This window comes from Denticeps clupeoides, chromosome 5, assembly GCF_900700375.1.
Source record: "Denticeps clupeoides chromosome 5, fDenClu1.1, whole genome shotgun sequence".
NCBI lineage: Eukaryota > Metazoa > Chordata > Actinopteri > Clupeiformes > Denticipitidae > Denticeps > Denticeps clupeoides.
Genome location: NC_041711.1, coordinates 7,488,055 through 7,505,552, shown reverse-complemented (window position 1 = coordinate 7,505,552; position 17,498 = coordinate 7,488,055). Strand labels below are relative to the sequence as shown.

The 17,498-nt window shown below is 41.0% G+C and overlaps 2 protein-coding genes across 2 annotated transcripts in view; one reads left to right on the top strand and one right to left on the bottom strand.

The window, feature by feature from the left end:
* Nucleotides 1-5,006, bottom strand: part of grik2 (glutamate receptor, ionotropic, kainate 2) — a 161,671-nt gene extending 156,665 nt beyond the window's left edge. Inside the window, exons 1-2 of the mRNA XM_028978938.1 lie at nucleotides 4,804-5,006; nucleotides 2,766-3,068 (exon numbers count right to left, since the gene is read on the bottom strand). Coding sequence (XP_028834771.1) covers nucleotides 2,766-2,877 — 112 coding nt within the window. The 5' untranslated portion in view covers nucleotides 2,878-3,068; nucleotides 4,804-5,006. The remainder of the gene's footprint in view (nucleotides 1-2,765; nucleotides 3,069-4,803) is intronic.
* Nucleotides 5,007-6,084: 1,078 nt separating this feature from the next.
* The window catches only part of ascc3 (activating signal cointegrator 1 complex subunit 3), a 131,061-nt gene continuing 119,647 nt past the window's right edge, over nucleotides 6,085-17,498 (top strand). Inside the window, exon 1 of the mRNA XM_028978934.1 lies at nucleotides 6,085-6,175. The gene's annotated coding sequence lies outside the window, so the exon portion shown is untranslated. The remainder of the gene's footprint in view (nucleotides 6,176-17,498) is intronic.

Below are 17,498 nucleotides of genomic sequence, written 5' to 3'. Positions count from 1 at the left end.
AACCGTAGCGGGTTTCAGAGTGCAGCACATTCAGAACGAAACCCACAGATCTGGACAGGACCAAGCAAACAGTTGCATTTGGCTCACGAGCAACAGGATTGCCGCCCCTGCCATAGACAGTTCCTCTGTATTATTCAGAGACTGCATTTCAATAATGCAGTAGCTACATGGAATTGTTGAAAAGAAATGGTGTGGAATTTAAGATTCATGTGCAAATGATGATTTATCTCAATAATAGTTCTATAAATATCCTATGTTAGTACTGTTGCTAATTTGACCATGACAGCTGGAATAAAGATGCTTGTCGGATTATTTTGTTGAGCATGGTCTAACTATACTAAAGGCTGAATCTTCAATTAACATATTTATTCCATGGAGTGCATTAATAAAGGGTAATTACAGAATGATCAAGATGAGCTGAATGATTCTGATTCTTGGAGGACCACTTTCTGTTTGTAAGCACTCAGCTGTTTTCATTGGTGTCCACTGTCAGGGTTGCAGCAGAGAGTAATAAAGACAGTCTTTAACATTGTACTTTAACATTTTACAAATACTTCTTCTTATGAACTGCTGGAAGTCACAAAGTCCTCATAAACACACTATTAAATCCACCCATAATAACCACTAATATCCCAGACTAATCTGAAAGGATTTATTAAATGTGATCCAGTTGTGATCCAGGTGAGCACTTCCAACTTTAAACAGTTTTTATAATTGATGGTTTTTTTTCTAATGTTAAAGCTTGTAAATGGTATTATCTATACAGAACCTGATGAACAGAACTCTGATGAAGTAGGTAGAAAAGGGGCAGATTAAATTAGCTTTCCCTCGATGGAAGAAGCAGTAGGTTACAAACACCATCTATCCAGTTCTCAGAATAGTATGAATATCCACCCGGGGACATGTGCATTAAAGCTACAGTGGTCCACAAGGGATCCTGATGGCATCAGAGACCCCAAAAGCTAACGGTAAATTCACTAAAGGCTTGGCATACTGGGTCACAAGTAAACCCCAAACACACACACAATGTAAAGAGGCCTGCACATTGACAGCGTATGATTGATTTATTATTCCATTTGGCAGTAAGTTTTTACAACTGGTTTATGCTATTGCAAGGGAAACATCCATACTAGTACACTTTAGATTTAGTTTTCACTGTTAAATAGTTCATTTCTGATACACCCGATGCAATAAATATATAGCTGTGTGTGTGTGTGTGTATACATATAATTATTTTTTTATTAAAACTGCAAAATGGTAAAAATAATTAGTCTTTACTATTGCTTGTGTTAGGATAATGTTTTTGCCATTTTAATGAATTGTGTTATTTTCATGGTTGATGCGAATAGCAATTTATATGCTGAGCAGGACCTGGCCACACGTTGGGTGACTGGCCGATTACGGTAATCCCACTGTAAATTCACTGGATAACAGGACCCCGTGCATCCACACCGGGGGCTGTGGGAACCCGGATCCAGCACAGCTCTGCTGCTTTATTCAGCTAATCGCGTTTAGTGGGTTCGAGCTGCAGCCTGCGCGTGGAGCCTGTGGCTCTTCAGTGCCTGGTGGGTGAGAATTGTGCGGGTTGAGGTTGGTTGATTGTGCGTGTTGAGGTGGTCTGTGGTATTTCGTGGTGTGTGTGTGTGTGTGTGTGTGTGTGTGTGTGTGTGTGTGTGTGTGTGTTGGGGAGGGGCCTGGAGAAGCAGGAAGCAGCACGGTCAGACACAAAATAAATCACAATGACAGACATAACCGTGTCCCAAGAGTCCCGTGAGCGGGGCTCAATATGCAAATCAGCCCCCCTGACTGCAGCGCTGCAGAAAATGTTTTATCGGGTTGAACGGGCAAGATGCTCCTTCAGAGACTCGGCAGCAGTGCCAAATAAGTCTGCGGGGTCATGCTGCAGCATCCCCGCTCCCACCCGTTGCCATGGTTCCTGGGTGTGAGGACACGGACTGTCTCCACAAGAACCAACCGGACCAACTCATCTCCATGAGAGAATTTCCAGAAAATGTACATTTTCACATCTGATTTATTTCATCTTTTTTAAAACAAAATTCCCTTCTTATTGCAGCTGCCTACCTGACCTTAGGTATTTTATAGTTGCATGATATCTCAAGATGTAGAGTGTGTGTATTTTTACACACCCTGCACAGCAGTCACGTGGGTCCTTGTAAATAAATGAGGTGCTGGTTCTGGTTACACGTGGGTGAATGGGCCCTGTAAGCGGGTCTTCTAACAAGATCTGCTCTCTCACTCACTGCGCCTCTCTCTATTAAGGAACAAGGGTGCGCTCCAGTAGAAGAAAGCATTTCTTGAAACGGTTGCTATTAGCAACATGCAAAGAGTGCACACAGGAAGCCATGAGCCCAAGTGTTTTAGGCTCTGCCTTTTAGATGTGACGCCACTGCCAGATGATGGGAAATATAGTCTACCATCAGATTATTTATCAAAATAAGTAAACCTGTGGCCAACATGCATGAAATGAACTGAAGCATTAAATAAAAAATGTATATGACTTTTTTCACAATGTAGCCAAGGCTGGACATGTCATGACAAAAAATAATAAATGATAAAATAAAGTGAAATAACTAATCGATGTGCACAATATCCCCACCTCTAAGGAAAAAAGTTGAGCAGGGAACTGGAGACGATTTGGGTCACAGCAACATGTTTTATGCGGAAAGTTAAACTTTTGGCGCATGAAGTACATGAGTTGTTCTAGGACTGAAATTAAGATCAATGTTTATTAAAAAGCATCTTACCGAATCTCAAAACGTGAGGCATCCCTCGTGAATATCCCACACAGAGTATGACGAGCAGAAGAAGCTCCGCGGTGCATCTGCCATGAGTTGTCAATGGGGAAGAAATCTTCATGGTGTCTGTGATGCGCACTAATCTTATTCCCCGGACGGTTATATTCCTGTGACGTTACGCGCTCAGGATCCTGGCATGGTCACTTCCCGCATCCATCAGTCGGCTCAGCGCGTCCGTCTTACCCGCTCAGCCTGCGCCGAGGCGTCCATGTTAGGCTCGGGGAGTCCGGGCGAGATCCATCCGCGGGGGTTCTGGAAGAGAGACGTTAAGAGGGCGTGAGAACGGGAGGACGCGTCTGACGTCGGATCACAGCTGGGCGCCGGAGGAACGGGGACGATCCGGACACGTCTCTCCGGTGCTGCTGCTGCCGCTGAACTGCACGCTGGGTTCCGTGCCCATATCTGCTCCCCCCCCAGCACAGATTTCCGCCGGACCGCGTTCTCGGGGTGCGCGTTCCTCGAACGTTTCAGCGCTAGAAAGCTTCATCAGAAGTCGAACGTGTCTGCAGTCCACGCCGCACTACGTCGGAGAGTCGAAGTAGTTCAGAGAAGATGTTGCATTAAACATCTTCTAATGGGAGAGAAAGGCTTTTGTACCCATCGAATAAAATATTGCCATTCATTATCCAGACTTCTAAGATAAAATTGTCATTTAGTTTAAGAAATAATTCATAAAATGGTCTCGAAGTGCTGAAAAAAGATTCAGTCGACCCAGTGATTCTCAAAAGGATATGATCATATTGCAAGGAGCGTAATTCTCATGTAAGCGATAGTGGTTAAAACCTTACGGATCCTGCTATATCTTTAGTTTTTAGAACAGACGTGGTGAGAGAGGTTTGGCTCTCGCTGCTAAGGCCGAACCTGACACCAGCCTTCTAGGCCTGTTCGGTTTTGGCACAGTTTATGAATATGAACTCAAGTAGGACGAAGACCCCCCGGGGTGCCGTGCGCGTAATGCGCATTTCAGCACATGGCCAGCGGCACCAGGCCGAACTTACATGGCCGAGATCGTGTCGGGCTGTACCTGACTTAAACCATTCAACATCCTGCGCTTCTAATAACGTAGCGAGGAAACTAGGATTGATTAACGTTAATAGTGCAAATAGGCCAAGACGTCAGGGCTTTTTAAAATAACCACTGTGGTCTTATTTTTTGTACCACGCTTCTTCAAATTTCAGTTTATTTTCCACCATCGTTAAATACATTTTCTCGGCGCTTCCATATTGGCTCATTTATTTGAAATTGTCTTTTGTAGGTGCATTATTAAATAGACAAATTGCTTTGCCTGGAAATACGTATTTAGTCAGACCCATACAATGTTTTAAAAATTAATGAGAAATTCCCGACGCCCCTGTGCACTTGCTGCTAATTAATAGCGAGCCCGTATATATATATATATCAACCCGATAAAACATATATATATATATATGTAATATATAATATATATTACGTACTATATATATATATATACGTACTTTTTGTTTTCAGTGAGAACTGAACCAAATGCCAGTTTTGCCCATGAACTTAACCTAAAAAAAAGAAAAAAAGCTCTGAAAAAAAAAAAGTTGGTCTGTCGTACGCCGCTCATCTTCTCCAATTAAGCGTTTATTCACGGGTCGATCTTAAAGCAGAGCACGTCAACGCCACTGACTCCTAATGACTCCATCACCATTCCTGCACCTTCCGAATGTGTAAAAAGGAGGGATGGGCATTTTCATAGGCTGTCGCGTCTTGGTGCACTTTATTAACTTTCGATCAAGTCGTAACAAGCCTAAAGCCATTTTGCTGCAGCTAAAGTATCCTTCACGGGCGTGTTTTATTCTGGAATAGGCAAAAATAAAATGCAAGTACTGGAAGTAACACTTGCACTTCTGTCGAGGCTAAGTGTAAAAATGACCCGCTTCACCCGCATCAACCTCGCAGCGCAACCCCTACCGGGCGAACCCCCAACCCACGGGCGCGTCCACGTGAACAGAAATGCTCTTACCTTCGACTAGTACAGACAGAACGGGCAGATAAGTGTCACGGCAGCCGAAGAAAGTAGTTCATTTGTGCCGATGGCGCAGCCGAGTCGAGTCCCTGCGCCGCGCGTCTCCGTGCGCTCCGGCAGTGGAGGAGACACGCCTCCTGTTGGACGGAAACCCGCACTGCTTGCAGCAGCAGGGAGACGCGGAGCACGTCTTCAGCAGGTGGACGGCATCCGATGAATGAACTCGGCCGGCGACAGTAGTGAGAAAAGCGCAGGGCTCCGGACAAGAAAAGGTGAAGTGGCTTGAAGAAAGTCGTGTTGTCATATTAGTCCCATATGTGTCATTTTCCAAACTGTAGACATGAAAGCAACACAACATTATTCACCCGTAATTACAAACGTAACAATACAGTATAACAATCAATAAATAAATACATTTATGAGCAGGGACAATAAATTATTTGCAAAGTTGTATCGACAAAATAATTTTAAACTGTAAAAATATGTTTTAATTTATTTCTGAGAACATAATATGACATAATAAGAGCACAGTCTCCTGAAATAACCATATAGTGACATTATACTGTATCAGTGCACAAACAACATGTCCTGAAATTGATATACTGCACATGGCCCCAGAAGGTCTTGAGGTTCTGTCAGGTTGAGATATTTCAGAAAATCATCACTGAGCTGCAGCACAACAGACATTTCAACCCATCCACCGTCATGTCCCCAAGTGCAGGGGACGACACAACGCCACAGCCAGGCGGGAGGAGGATCTGAGGTTACCGATGGTGCTGGAGAAATGAAAAGAATCTTTCATTCGACCCCTGCAGCACGGTGTGAAGCGTCGGATTGTGAAGGGATGACGTGAGGAGTCAAAGGCAGCACTGTGATCCTGAGGCCAGCCCTACCAGGAGCATCTCTCTCTCTCTCTCTCTCTCTCACCCCTCTCTCTTTAATTACAGCCAGTCTTCCATGTCGGGGAGGAAATTAATTATTCACCTAATCTGCCCAAGGAAGTATTGCACACAACCTGCAAAACACACATGCGGGCCAATACACAGGCAAAATACAAACAAGCGAGCCCCAAAAGCAGCACTTCACACACTTCTAATAATACTCAACAAACACACACACACACTGCTGGGAAGCTCTCACAGAAGAGGCTGCAGCAAGAGTGAAAATGTTGGACAAGCATAACAGTAAAAGTCAGGCTGGTGTGGAACCACGGTGTCATTTCAGTCCAGCCGAGAGAACAATTGTGCGCACACTCCATTAGTTCACTAAAGAAGGGGAGATGGTGAACAGGCGTTGAGGCACGCAGACAGCAATTTGGGGAATAATGGTGTGTGTCGTCCCACCCGGAGGTCAGGAAGTGACCAATGAGGTAGGACTGGTTTTGTTGTGTTCCCATCTTGAATTTATATATTTTATACCGTTAACAAACAGGGCTGATTCAGACAATCACTTCTCTGCATTGATTTTCCAACGCTGCTGGTTGGATTTATTTTTATTTTTGCTGGTAGACTGTTCTCAGGCAACTAGTGGAACTAATCAAGAGAATCCTCAGCCAACCTGAACCCAGCATATGACCACTTCAGATGAAGTTTTGTTACTTGATCCCAGACATCAATTATTAACAGGTCCCTTTGGTCAGAAACTGACCTCTCATGAATTGGCAGCAGATGGGCTACAGCCTGTAACTCCACACTTTTAAAAAATATTTATACAATAAATGAACAAACAGTTAACATTTTTATACATCCAAACAGCCGTTTTACATGGGTGAATTTAATTTGTATAATTGATTCCACAGGTCAGTACAGTGATTTGGCCAAACTAATCACACTGACAAGGCTATGCAGACTATGGCAAAGAATCCATTTTTGTAAACTGAGGACAACTGTTCTAACATTGATGATGATACTATTTGTATCATCATGAGAAGCTTGATGTGCTGCTCAGTCAGTAACCCTAACCCAACAAAAAACACTGTTTTTAAAACCATCCCCATTGTTAAGGTGGTTGAGCACAGCCGAGAATGAGAAAAGGTTGACTGAACCGGAGAGCCTCCAAATATGAAACATTTTGCTTTTTTATATAATATATATAAACCTTTTCGCTTACTGCAAAATCTCACATGTAGTTTTGTTCTGCAATGTTAAAACAGGGGAAACTTTAGACTGGTATGTGCCAGCAAGTGTAAATCCCTCTACTGTGCATCTCGGGAATGTGAACAATGAAAGCCTCTGTGCTGCACACAAAGCAGTATCATGGTCACCAGGGTGCCTGCTGCTTGAATCTTTCATGCAGATAATTTCTCCGGTTAAAAAAGCACCACTGTCCACACCTTTTATGTGACTGTGACCTTATTAGGACATGGTTTGCTGATAATAAGAGACACCATTGGAGTGGCTGCACTGAGGTCTCTAATTATTGCAACCCCATCCCCGCCACTGTCCCAAATGAGGACAAGTGAAGGGGGACTATGGAAAATGTGTTTCCTTAAACACACAGGATCGGACCATGATGAGGGATACTGTTTTTTTCTGGCAACTAAATTCTGCATTTAGAATCAGCTGTGTTTCTGAATCTCAATACTTTGATCCATAATAAAAAAGCTGAGACAAAGCTGAATAGGGGCATCACGGTAAAGAATGAGTGAGAAGTGGAGATGAAGCATACAGCTATAAAAAACAAATAAATCACTTCGAAAATGGCCTTTCAATATTGCAATGCTGAATTTCATTACCAACACAACAGCCGGTTAAATTATTAGATCAACCAAATATCACCAAAAAAGAAAAGTGTGGATGTATAAGATGCATAAAAATCACTTAATTTTCTCTTTTCCTTCTCTATTGTCCGTCAGTAATACACACACACAAACACACAGAAAAGCTTTTTATATTCATACTTAACTGAGCTAAAGTATCAATGGCTGCTAATTATATTTTTCTGTTCTAGATCCTTTTTGATGAAAATAGTTTGATCCCCAGCTGCCAAACCACAGTGCATTTTTAAAAAGAAGAGACACACTCCAGCTGCAAAATAAAGACAGGTGTATTGTGGTTGACTCAGGCTACTGTGAAAGAGGCAAACCGTTTTTCTGTTATCAGTCAATTCGTCATCATTAGCACTCTAATGTGTTTGCTGGAAAACACCTGATGATGTTCCACCTGCTGCTGAAAATCAGCTGCCCATGCGTCCCTGTCACTGTGATACACAAACAACATCACAGCACAGCACACGGTGCAAACAACAAAATTTGTCCAAATAAATTCATTGGGTTATTTGTACATGAAAACTTTATTAATCCCGAAGGAAATTGAAGGAATTCTGCCCTATGTCCCATTAGCAGAATATGGTCTGTGATCCTGGCTGTCTCATGTTCCCCAAAAACCCACCTTTGACCAAACAACACATCCCATTCCATGAGAAGGTTTCATCAAAAGGCATACCAGGAGTGCTGTCATTTTTCCCTGATTTTTGCACAAAATCAATCTTTGGTCTGCTCTGCTGTTTAATTCTGAGTCCTCCAATCATCATGCAGCATCCTGGCCCTGCCCACTGCTCCATTCACTCACAGAGACACTAATATTTCCTGGAAGTGACTATTTTGATGCATTCATCCAATAACCGTTCCGCTTTTCTGCTGTGAAAAAAGCTCATCTGTGCCGTGTCACAGAGGAACAGTGAAGCTGCAGTTCAGGAGGTTTTAATGCACGGTGCTGCATTATGTATGAGAAGAAAATCTTGCCAACCAGTCTACAATAAAGAGCTGATTCTGAATGCATTCTAGTGCACTTTTATTAAAGGCAAAATAAATATGACAGTGCATATATGGGGATTTATTTTCTGACATATTAGAGGAAGGGGAGTTTCCCTTGTACCCTTGCAGTCGCCACTGGTCCTGCATGTTGTTCAAATTGGACCCTGGTGACTGGAGAAACCAATACCTAAAACTGATAATGGTACCAATTTGCAGCCAGCAAAATAGTTTATGGTTCTGCTCTGTAACTTAACAATTCAGTAGGAAAGAGCACAACAGTAACAAGCTGAATGTGGCCTTATCACCACGTAGCGCAGTGGGGTCTGACATACATTGGCCAATAAATATTGGACAAGGACAGCAGTCCATTTGCATGATCTGCAACAGTAACTCCACTAAAAATAACTGTGTTTGCTGTTTAATTCACTGACTTCCTATTAATACAACCACACCCAGCTACCTTGCTACTGTCCTGTTGATGTATATATCTGGCATCACAGGGTGGCCCACTGATAGCTGGTTAGCATGCATCTGTAACTCCGGTAAATAGGGACAGGTACAGTCTGGCAAAAACATATTTGTCAGCAACTGATTGTGCAAGTTGTCCCACTTAAAAAGAAGAGAGAAGTCTGTAATTTTACTCTTGAGCTACATGGAAGAATGGGCCAAAATACCAGCTACAGTGTTTGCAAACCTGGTGAAGACCTACAGGAAACGCATTGACCTCTATTAATGCCAACTAAGGTTACTTACAAAATATTAAGGTGTATAAAGTATTGCAATTGACCAAATAACTATTTTATGAACCATTATAAAAATATATTCTTATAATGCGGGTTATAAATAAGTCATATAATGGGGTTTCCTTTTTACGTTCAGTCTCTCACGGTTGAAGTGTAGCTGTGATGAAAATTATAGACCTCTCTCATCTTTTTAAGTGGGACAACTTGGTGGCGGCTGAATACTTTTTCTCTCCAATGTATGCATGGTGTGAGGAACTGGCATTATATACAAGCTTACTATTTATTGCCATTGATACTGTTGTTTTACCTGAAACCAGACACTGTGAATGTGACCGTGTGTTTCTTGGTGTCGTTCCCAAGCCAGGGTAAATGGGGAGGGTTGAATTAGGAGGTACCTCTGGTGTTCAACTTTTACCAAGTCTTTTTGCATAAAACCAGACCAATTGGTCTGCTGTGGCGACCCCTTATGAGAGAAGCTGAGAGCAGACAACATTGACTGTATTTGATGGCTGGGAGAGCAATGGTACACTAGCACTAAGTGAAGTGCCTATGTAGTCCAGGTAGGACAGGTATCCAGAGTAGATTTCACAAAGGGGTGTGTAGTATGCAAATAGCTCCCAGTTCAAGAGCCATGCACGTAAAGTTACTTTATTCTTATTTGACCTTTTCCTTCCATTAGGCATTGATATTTTTTCAGCACTATTCCAGCATTCTTAGAATGTGTGTGTTTTGTCCCGTCAAAGTACACACCAAAAATATATTTTATCACAGTATGCAAATGCATGAAAAACATATAGATATAAACTATTTGCCTTTCTGTGTGTTTGCCTGTCTGTTTGTATAATAATTGTTGACCATTGATTATTGATTTAGACGTGACACTGAAGAGTTCCCCATGGACCTCTGTTCAATATAGACGTTGACCTGGGTTGAACTTAAAGACATAGCTGCACTATTTCTGTTTGCATGGCTCCCCTGCGCTTTCATTGTTAGACCACAGCAATCGAGTTTTGCGGTGTTAATACAGTGAATCATCTGCACATTAACAATTTATTTAGCCAATATCATATCCCTTCAAAGTAAACAAGAAGGCAGCAGACTGCAGAGGATTCAATGGTCTATCTCCTTCAAATCACAACAGGACTGCATCATTAATGTTTGGGAATACATGGGAGACTGATGGCGTCTGCAGGTTTATGGAACAGAAATCTGCTTCAGCTGGTCTTACCAGCCATAACATGAGCAGTCCTTTTAATTTCGATCAATATCATACACACACAGCCCAAAGAAAGATAAATTAATTTGTTTCCATTGATTCCCTCAGTAAGGACATAACTCTCACTCTTTTCAGTGAATATTTCAGCATGGATGTTGTGTTTGGCTGCATGATTGTTTGTCTGGTCCATGCTGGTTCATTGCTTTATTATAGGGGTACAGATTTGGTATTGTATTTGGTATTTTCACTATAAAGTAGACTCATATTTTTTATTTCAATAAATAATGTAATACAAATAAATGCATAATCATTAGCATTTTCATTGGAAGATAGCATATAGCCTATTCATTCTATTAACTGAAACATTATTTTTAGACAGTGAGTGTGTCATACAGAGATTTACTTTTAATTTGTTGGGCTGCTATACTTTAATAAACAATATTTTTTTTTAAAAAGGTGGCTTCAGAAAACCAGACATTTTAAAAATAACTCAAATCAAAAGAACATGAAGTGTGTATGGTTTGGATCTGACAGGTCTTTGTTGGTGAGATCTAGGGAATGAGATACCACACTGATTGTGTGTGTGTGTGTGTGTGTGTGTGTGTGTGTGCATGCTTTTCATCCCTGATTACCTTTTACTGGTCCTTGCTCCAATGAAGGCCTTAGCTGAATAGCCGGCTCTGTCCTAATGAGAATAAAGACCATTGTGACGCATCTGACGTCAAACCCCTAAATACCAGGCTGGTGTGCACTCAATCAGTGGCCAGCAAGGAAGGGGACATGAATATACCCCTTCCTCTCCATGTATCTGGTTCTTTTGACTCCATTTTGACCCCCCCTCCCAGCCACTCCTGCAGTTATTCGCAATTAAAGTTTCTTCACAGCCCGTAATTAGGCGACCCTGATACTAATTAGGAAGACTCTGTGTGGTGCCACTTTACATTAGAGCAGATGGAATATTTTCTGTTCCACTGAGGAGAGGTGAAACATTTTAGAGGCTTAGAAATGCCAGAAAACTGCTGCCTGACAAACTGTTGCACTGAGCCAGAGAGAATCTCCCTAGAAGATAATTTGATCTCTTAAATATTAATGATTTTCTACCTGGTCCATGTAAAGGCCACTGTTAATTCAATGTCTCAGCAATGAACATTAAACATTAAATGTATTTTGTCCCTGGACTTTCCACAATGTTTTGTGATTCAATCCCCAATGTTATATGAAATTAGCCTGCATTAGATTCTTGCAGGAAGCAGAACTTTAGTTGGATACTTGGTAGTGCAAGTCATATTATATTATTGAATTTGTATTGTAGAGGTATTATACAGTATGTTTATTATGCAGTAATATAACATGGCATTTTTATTATTAGTGTAATCTTACAGTTTTGGCTCTAATTCTCACAATTATTCAATTTTGATAAAATATTTTTATTTAAAACCATTGCCCCTTAAACATAGCTGTTTATTGCTGCACTATTGCACTGTTGTTGTTGCACTACTCCACCATGTTTGTGAGAATTTCTTCATAAATTAAGTCAATTCTGATTTTGAAAAGCAAAAATCAAACTATAAAATGACACTACCGATTAAGATATGTTTGTCTCAGTATATTGTTGTTACTATTCAAATATAAATGATAAAAAGTAGAACCAAGATGTTACGCTGATGCTTTGTCTCTCTGTGCAATATTTTTTATTAATTGTCAGTTATGTAACATTTATTTTGATTGTTCTTGAGACCTCAGACTTTTGAATACATTCTTGTTCAGTGATTGGAACCTATCCATGGCATTACATCAGAGGAGGTGGCAAGCAAATGAGCCAGGGGTTGAGGGAGGCACAGGTCTTTGGAAACAGTGCCTTAATCAAAATGATTCCTGTCACATGCTTCATTATCACATAATGGGACCCAGAGGTACAACCTTAAGCAAAATGTCATAAAATAACACCATAAAAGGACCTTCATTAGCCATAAAGGGCTGGACCTGTTGTCTATTTGCTTCAGCATAGATCGCTACTAGCTCAGTTGTCATAGAAACCAAAGGAAAAATTAAATAATGTTTAATTTGTAAATCATTCAATTAAACACAAGACAGTAACAATTCCCCTTGAGAAATCAACTGAACAAGATTAAGATAAGATTGGTGTCCCATTGAAAATTTGAAAAACTGAAACAACATTTAAACCTAGCGGTTAAGGAAGCGACCCAATAATCAGGTGCCACTGAGGTGCCACTGAGCAAAGCACTGTCCCTACACACTGCTCCCCGGGCGCATTTTTATGGCTGCCCACTGCTCACCAAGGGTGATGGTTAAAAGCAGAGGACACATTTCGTTGTGTCACCATGTGCTATGCTGCAGTGTTTCACAATGACAATTACTTCACTTTCACTTTTACTTTCATGTTCAGTCTTGGTACACTGAAAATAGTGAACACTGGCTAAACTGAAAACATTTTTTATTAATTTATCACACCTAACATTTTTTGCCGTAATGTAAATAAACCAAATCAAACCTGCTGTAACATGTTTATTTACATTACGTTGATGCTAACATATTAGGTGCGATAGAGCATTTTCATTTATTTTTTTATTTAGCCAGTGTTAGCCAGTCATAAAATAAAACAGGTTACTGGAGCATCAATGTCTGCAGTCCAGGTCACAACTCTTAAAAAATCAGGCAATCACCTCTCTATACTCAATGAACAGAGGAGCATACAGTTCTAGCAATCACCCTGACAAAAAATTTATGCAGTTCTATTAAATTAAAACATTACTTTCACTATCTGCATGGGAGAGGAACCCACAGTCAAATGGCAGCGAATCTTCACAAATAAAACTTCCTGGTTGATCATACAACCTGCCTCATGTGACTCAACACTAGCAGCCACACAATCAAGAAATCACAGATCCCCACAATAAAATTATTATTCTTCTTATTATTGCTATTATTATTACATTGGTATTATTAAAAGTCCAGCAATATAAAAGCAGTCATAATGTGGAATATTGTGACATTCATTCACCCATTTGCCCATACTGTAACAGTCAAAATATTGTACTGTATATGTAAATATGTCTGTCTTGCAGTGGCTTATCTGCACAACTGGAGGGAAACAGGACACCTGATGCCAAAAGAATGGTCTCAAGGGTCAAGATCATAACCTCAGTGTCTTGTCTTTTTGGGCATGAAGGAATTTAAAGTAGAGTCATCTCTCTGACAAGAGGAAGATGACATGGGGCAGATGTGTGAAGAGGAGATGAGGAACAAAATGGAAAGAAGACAGAGAGAGAAAAGTGTTTAGCCAGACTAAATGGTCAGCAGGTGAATTGTCAGCGAAGACATCGAAATGAAAGCCAGGAGAAATTTAACCTGGAGACAAAAGGTGCTGAGTGGAGAAGATTGCTGCAGGAAAGGGATTATAATTGTATTGATCGAGCCCCACAATCGTCCCTCTCATTACATGTAACCATGTTTAATTCACACGTAGGCCATGACGAGGGAAAGAAGGATTGTGGTACAGAGAGAAGAAAAGAGATCAAAGACCAGAGGCTGTACAGAGCTGGGCAGTAACAAGTTACATTTACTTGAGAAACTTTTGGAGAAAATGTGCTTCTAATTGTAGGTTTACAACACCATAATTTTCTCTTTTACTTGAGTACATTTGTGAATTAGAATCTCTACTCTTACTTCACTAATTTGGGCAACAACCGACTAGTTATTTTTTTAAACCATTTATTCTATACATTAAATATGCTTTCTTTTTCAGACGTGGCAACAATAATCATATGACATAGATGTAGACGTAGCTATGCAGTCACATGACTGCAGCACAAACTCATCAAAGACATTTACATTACATTTACATTTATCAGACGCCCTTATCCAGAGCGACTTACATTCGGGACAGGATAGTCCTGTGTCCTCAGGTTCACAGGCCAGTGTGTTACCCACTAGGCTACTACCACCCAGACATGGAATGAAAGATAGCAGATACGACTGTCTTCAGTTCTAAAATCATTTTACTATCTGTAAACATTTTGTTAAATGATGCCATAAGCTAAGTAGACCTCTATACATATTCTGTAGAGGAAGAAATTAGTGTTATCATTTAGCAGTTTTATTTAATAAATCATTGTTAACACATATAATTAGCATATATAAGATAATTACGGTCAGATTTAGTCCAATAATTACTACAGATAGTTCTTTAATAAGTTATTGTTTTTATTATTAGGAATACCAGAACTATTTATACCACATTTATATTTTTTTGCCTGAAAATATTGTTTCTAAAAACAATATTACAATCAAACAGTAACTACTATAAGTACTTGAGTAGTCTTATCACTACATACTTTTACTTTAACATTCAATAAGATGATGGCTGTTTGTCTGTTCAAACGTACAACACCTGCTGCTACAGAAATATACATGAACAAATCTTGTTTCCTCAGCTTATTTTACTCTCTATCAAAAACAGTCCTCATTCAGCAAAGAGAAGCGTGAGCTCAGTAGGAGGCCACAAATGGGCTTTGTTCATGAACAATAGTCTCTGCCGAGTCTGTTTTTGTAGACTCGATTTCAGACATTACTCACATTGGTCCCTCACAAAGCCGCCTGTCTCCACCTCCCCTCTCCACCTCCCATCTACACCCTAGATCCAGTGATGGCAGAGACAATGTGCTATTTTTAATCAGAGATGCTACTCCGATATCAAAACTGCCCGTGTACAGATGCCAGATAGCTCACCAGCTTAGACTATAAAATAATATTCACACTTAGTCATACTTCTTCCCATTTTGTTATGCTACAGTCCAGGCAATGAACAAATACATAATATTTTTGTGCATTTATTTAAAATAAAAAAATATATATATATATATCTTGGAATGCTTTGTGTCCAAAACACTGTATTGTAATTCGAGAATTGCTAGTTGTCCCTGATCTAATAGAGATCTGTTGGTTTGGCTCATTTTTGAAACAGAAATTAAGTTCTTAAAACTATAACATCATTTGGCCAAACAGTGTTACAGTTCTGCGCAACGTTTGAGCTCACTAGCAAAAGTTCAAATCTCTCCCAAAACTGTTCACATGCATCAAAACTAGATTTCTTTCCCATTTAAAGAGTCTGTACCATGAGAATTTCAAAGATCTTACTCAATTGCTTTGGCTCATTTGCATTCACCTAGTGTCTTTGACAAAATTACCTGGATGGTTCAGCACAACTCCATGGATCACCTGTGAAAGCTCATATCTCTCCCAATACAGTTCACCCATGTGTCAAACTAAATTATTTTCTCATATTAATAGGTAGTCCCTTTGGCATTGAGTAAGCACTGCAAGTCAAAATGCCTAGATGTTTTGTCATTATGGCAGAGGTCTAGCTAACAGAATACAATTATGTATAAAACTGAAAAAGTTTCTCGACTACAGTAACACTTTCACTGGTCACTGTCGCCACCCTCCATCACCTGGCTATCATTCTCATCTTCCTGGCCATCAAATGCGCTACTCTCTGTTTGGCCAAATATTGTCATTCACATCGCAAGAATGGAAAATATATTTTCCCTTGCGATGCAGTGTGGGAAGAAACTGCACAAATGTCAACATTCCGTACACTGATTCCCTGTGACATCCTTGCACGCAGGGACCTCTGGTCTTGAGCCCGATGTTCATACACTGTCCGCCTCCAAGCGAAATAACCCCTCAGTCAGATTGAGAAGATAAAAGTACATTGTGCAATTGTCACGATGGTTAGACATGGCGGAAAGAAACAGGATGCACACATTCAGGTGGCTTAATCCACAAGACATAACATGACTCCAATACAAAAACAGAGAAGCTTTAACATGCAGACACAGGAGGAAACAAATCAATCATGGGAACACAGGAACACAAAACTCTTGTCTGGATTCCAGACCTGGAGTATCCCCTTTCTGGGCTGGATCCTGACATGCTTTTAAAACCTCTGAATATAAAGTGTTGCCATGAACTGTTATACCTTAAAAGAATTTTACGTCCCCTTATGCTCCTGAATCCAGATTTAGAAGAGATGGGGACACATTCATTGATTTTGTCTGGCCTGAAAATATTGTTTTAAACTAATTAGACCTGTAGACGGGGGGACAGCGACCCAGAACTGGAAGTGAGAGCGGGCAGCGCCAGGTATAAAAGTCAGGTGGCCAGGGGGGACACTGCACGGTCTTTGTTGAATTTCATTCCCAGAGAGACAAACCTTATTTATAAAATTCCTGATTGATTCTGATTTTGTGACCATGACCTTTGCCTGTCCTCGACCTCAAGTTTGCCTGCCCCTTTTGCTACGATGTTATCCCACCTTCCTGTCACCCAAGACGCCCTCCCACCCAACCCACACTCCCAGACCTTCCTCAAGCCAGCCGTCTTCCTGTTCTCCTCAGTCCTGGTCTACCCCAGCCTCATCCCCTCGCCTCCTTCCCCGCTGCTCCCCACGGAGCCAGAGCTCCCTTCAAGCCGCGCTGTGGCGCATCCACTGCTCCACTCTTGTCCCCACTCACCTCCATCTCACTGGCCAAGCACCTCCAGTCATCCTCCCCAGCTCTTCCAGTGCCCTCTCCCTGTAAGATGACTTGTCCCCCTGCTCCAAGCATGTCTGCAATTGCGTCCCCGAACTCGCACGTTGACAGTACTGTATAATAGCATTTATCTATCGATCCAATGTGAAACAGCGCTTTCAGAATTCAGAAGAAAGGTACTGTTCGTGTGTGATGTCAGGGTATGGGGCTATTCTGTGTTAGTAGATGTTCTATTCACTTGCTAATCTGAAATTCGCCCAACAAGCAGATTGAAGGGGAGGCTGGAAGGGTACATTTCAGACACTTTGATAAGTCTTCACAAATCCTGCACCAAAATCTCTAAACAGGTGGACAGAAGAAAAGAGCGTGGCTGTAATTGTCACATGTGTCGTCTTGACAGTGTGAGCAGTTGTTAGTAGACCTAA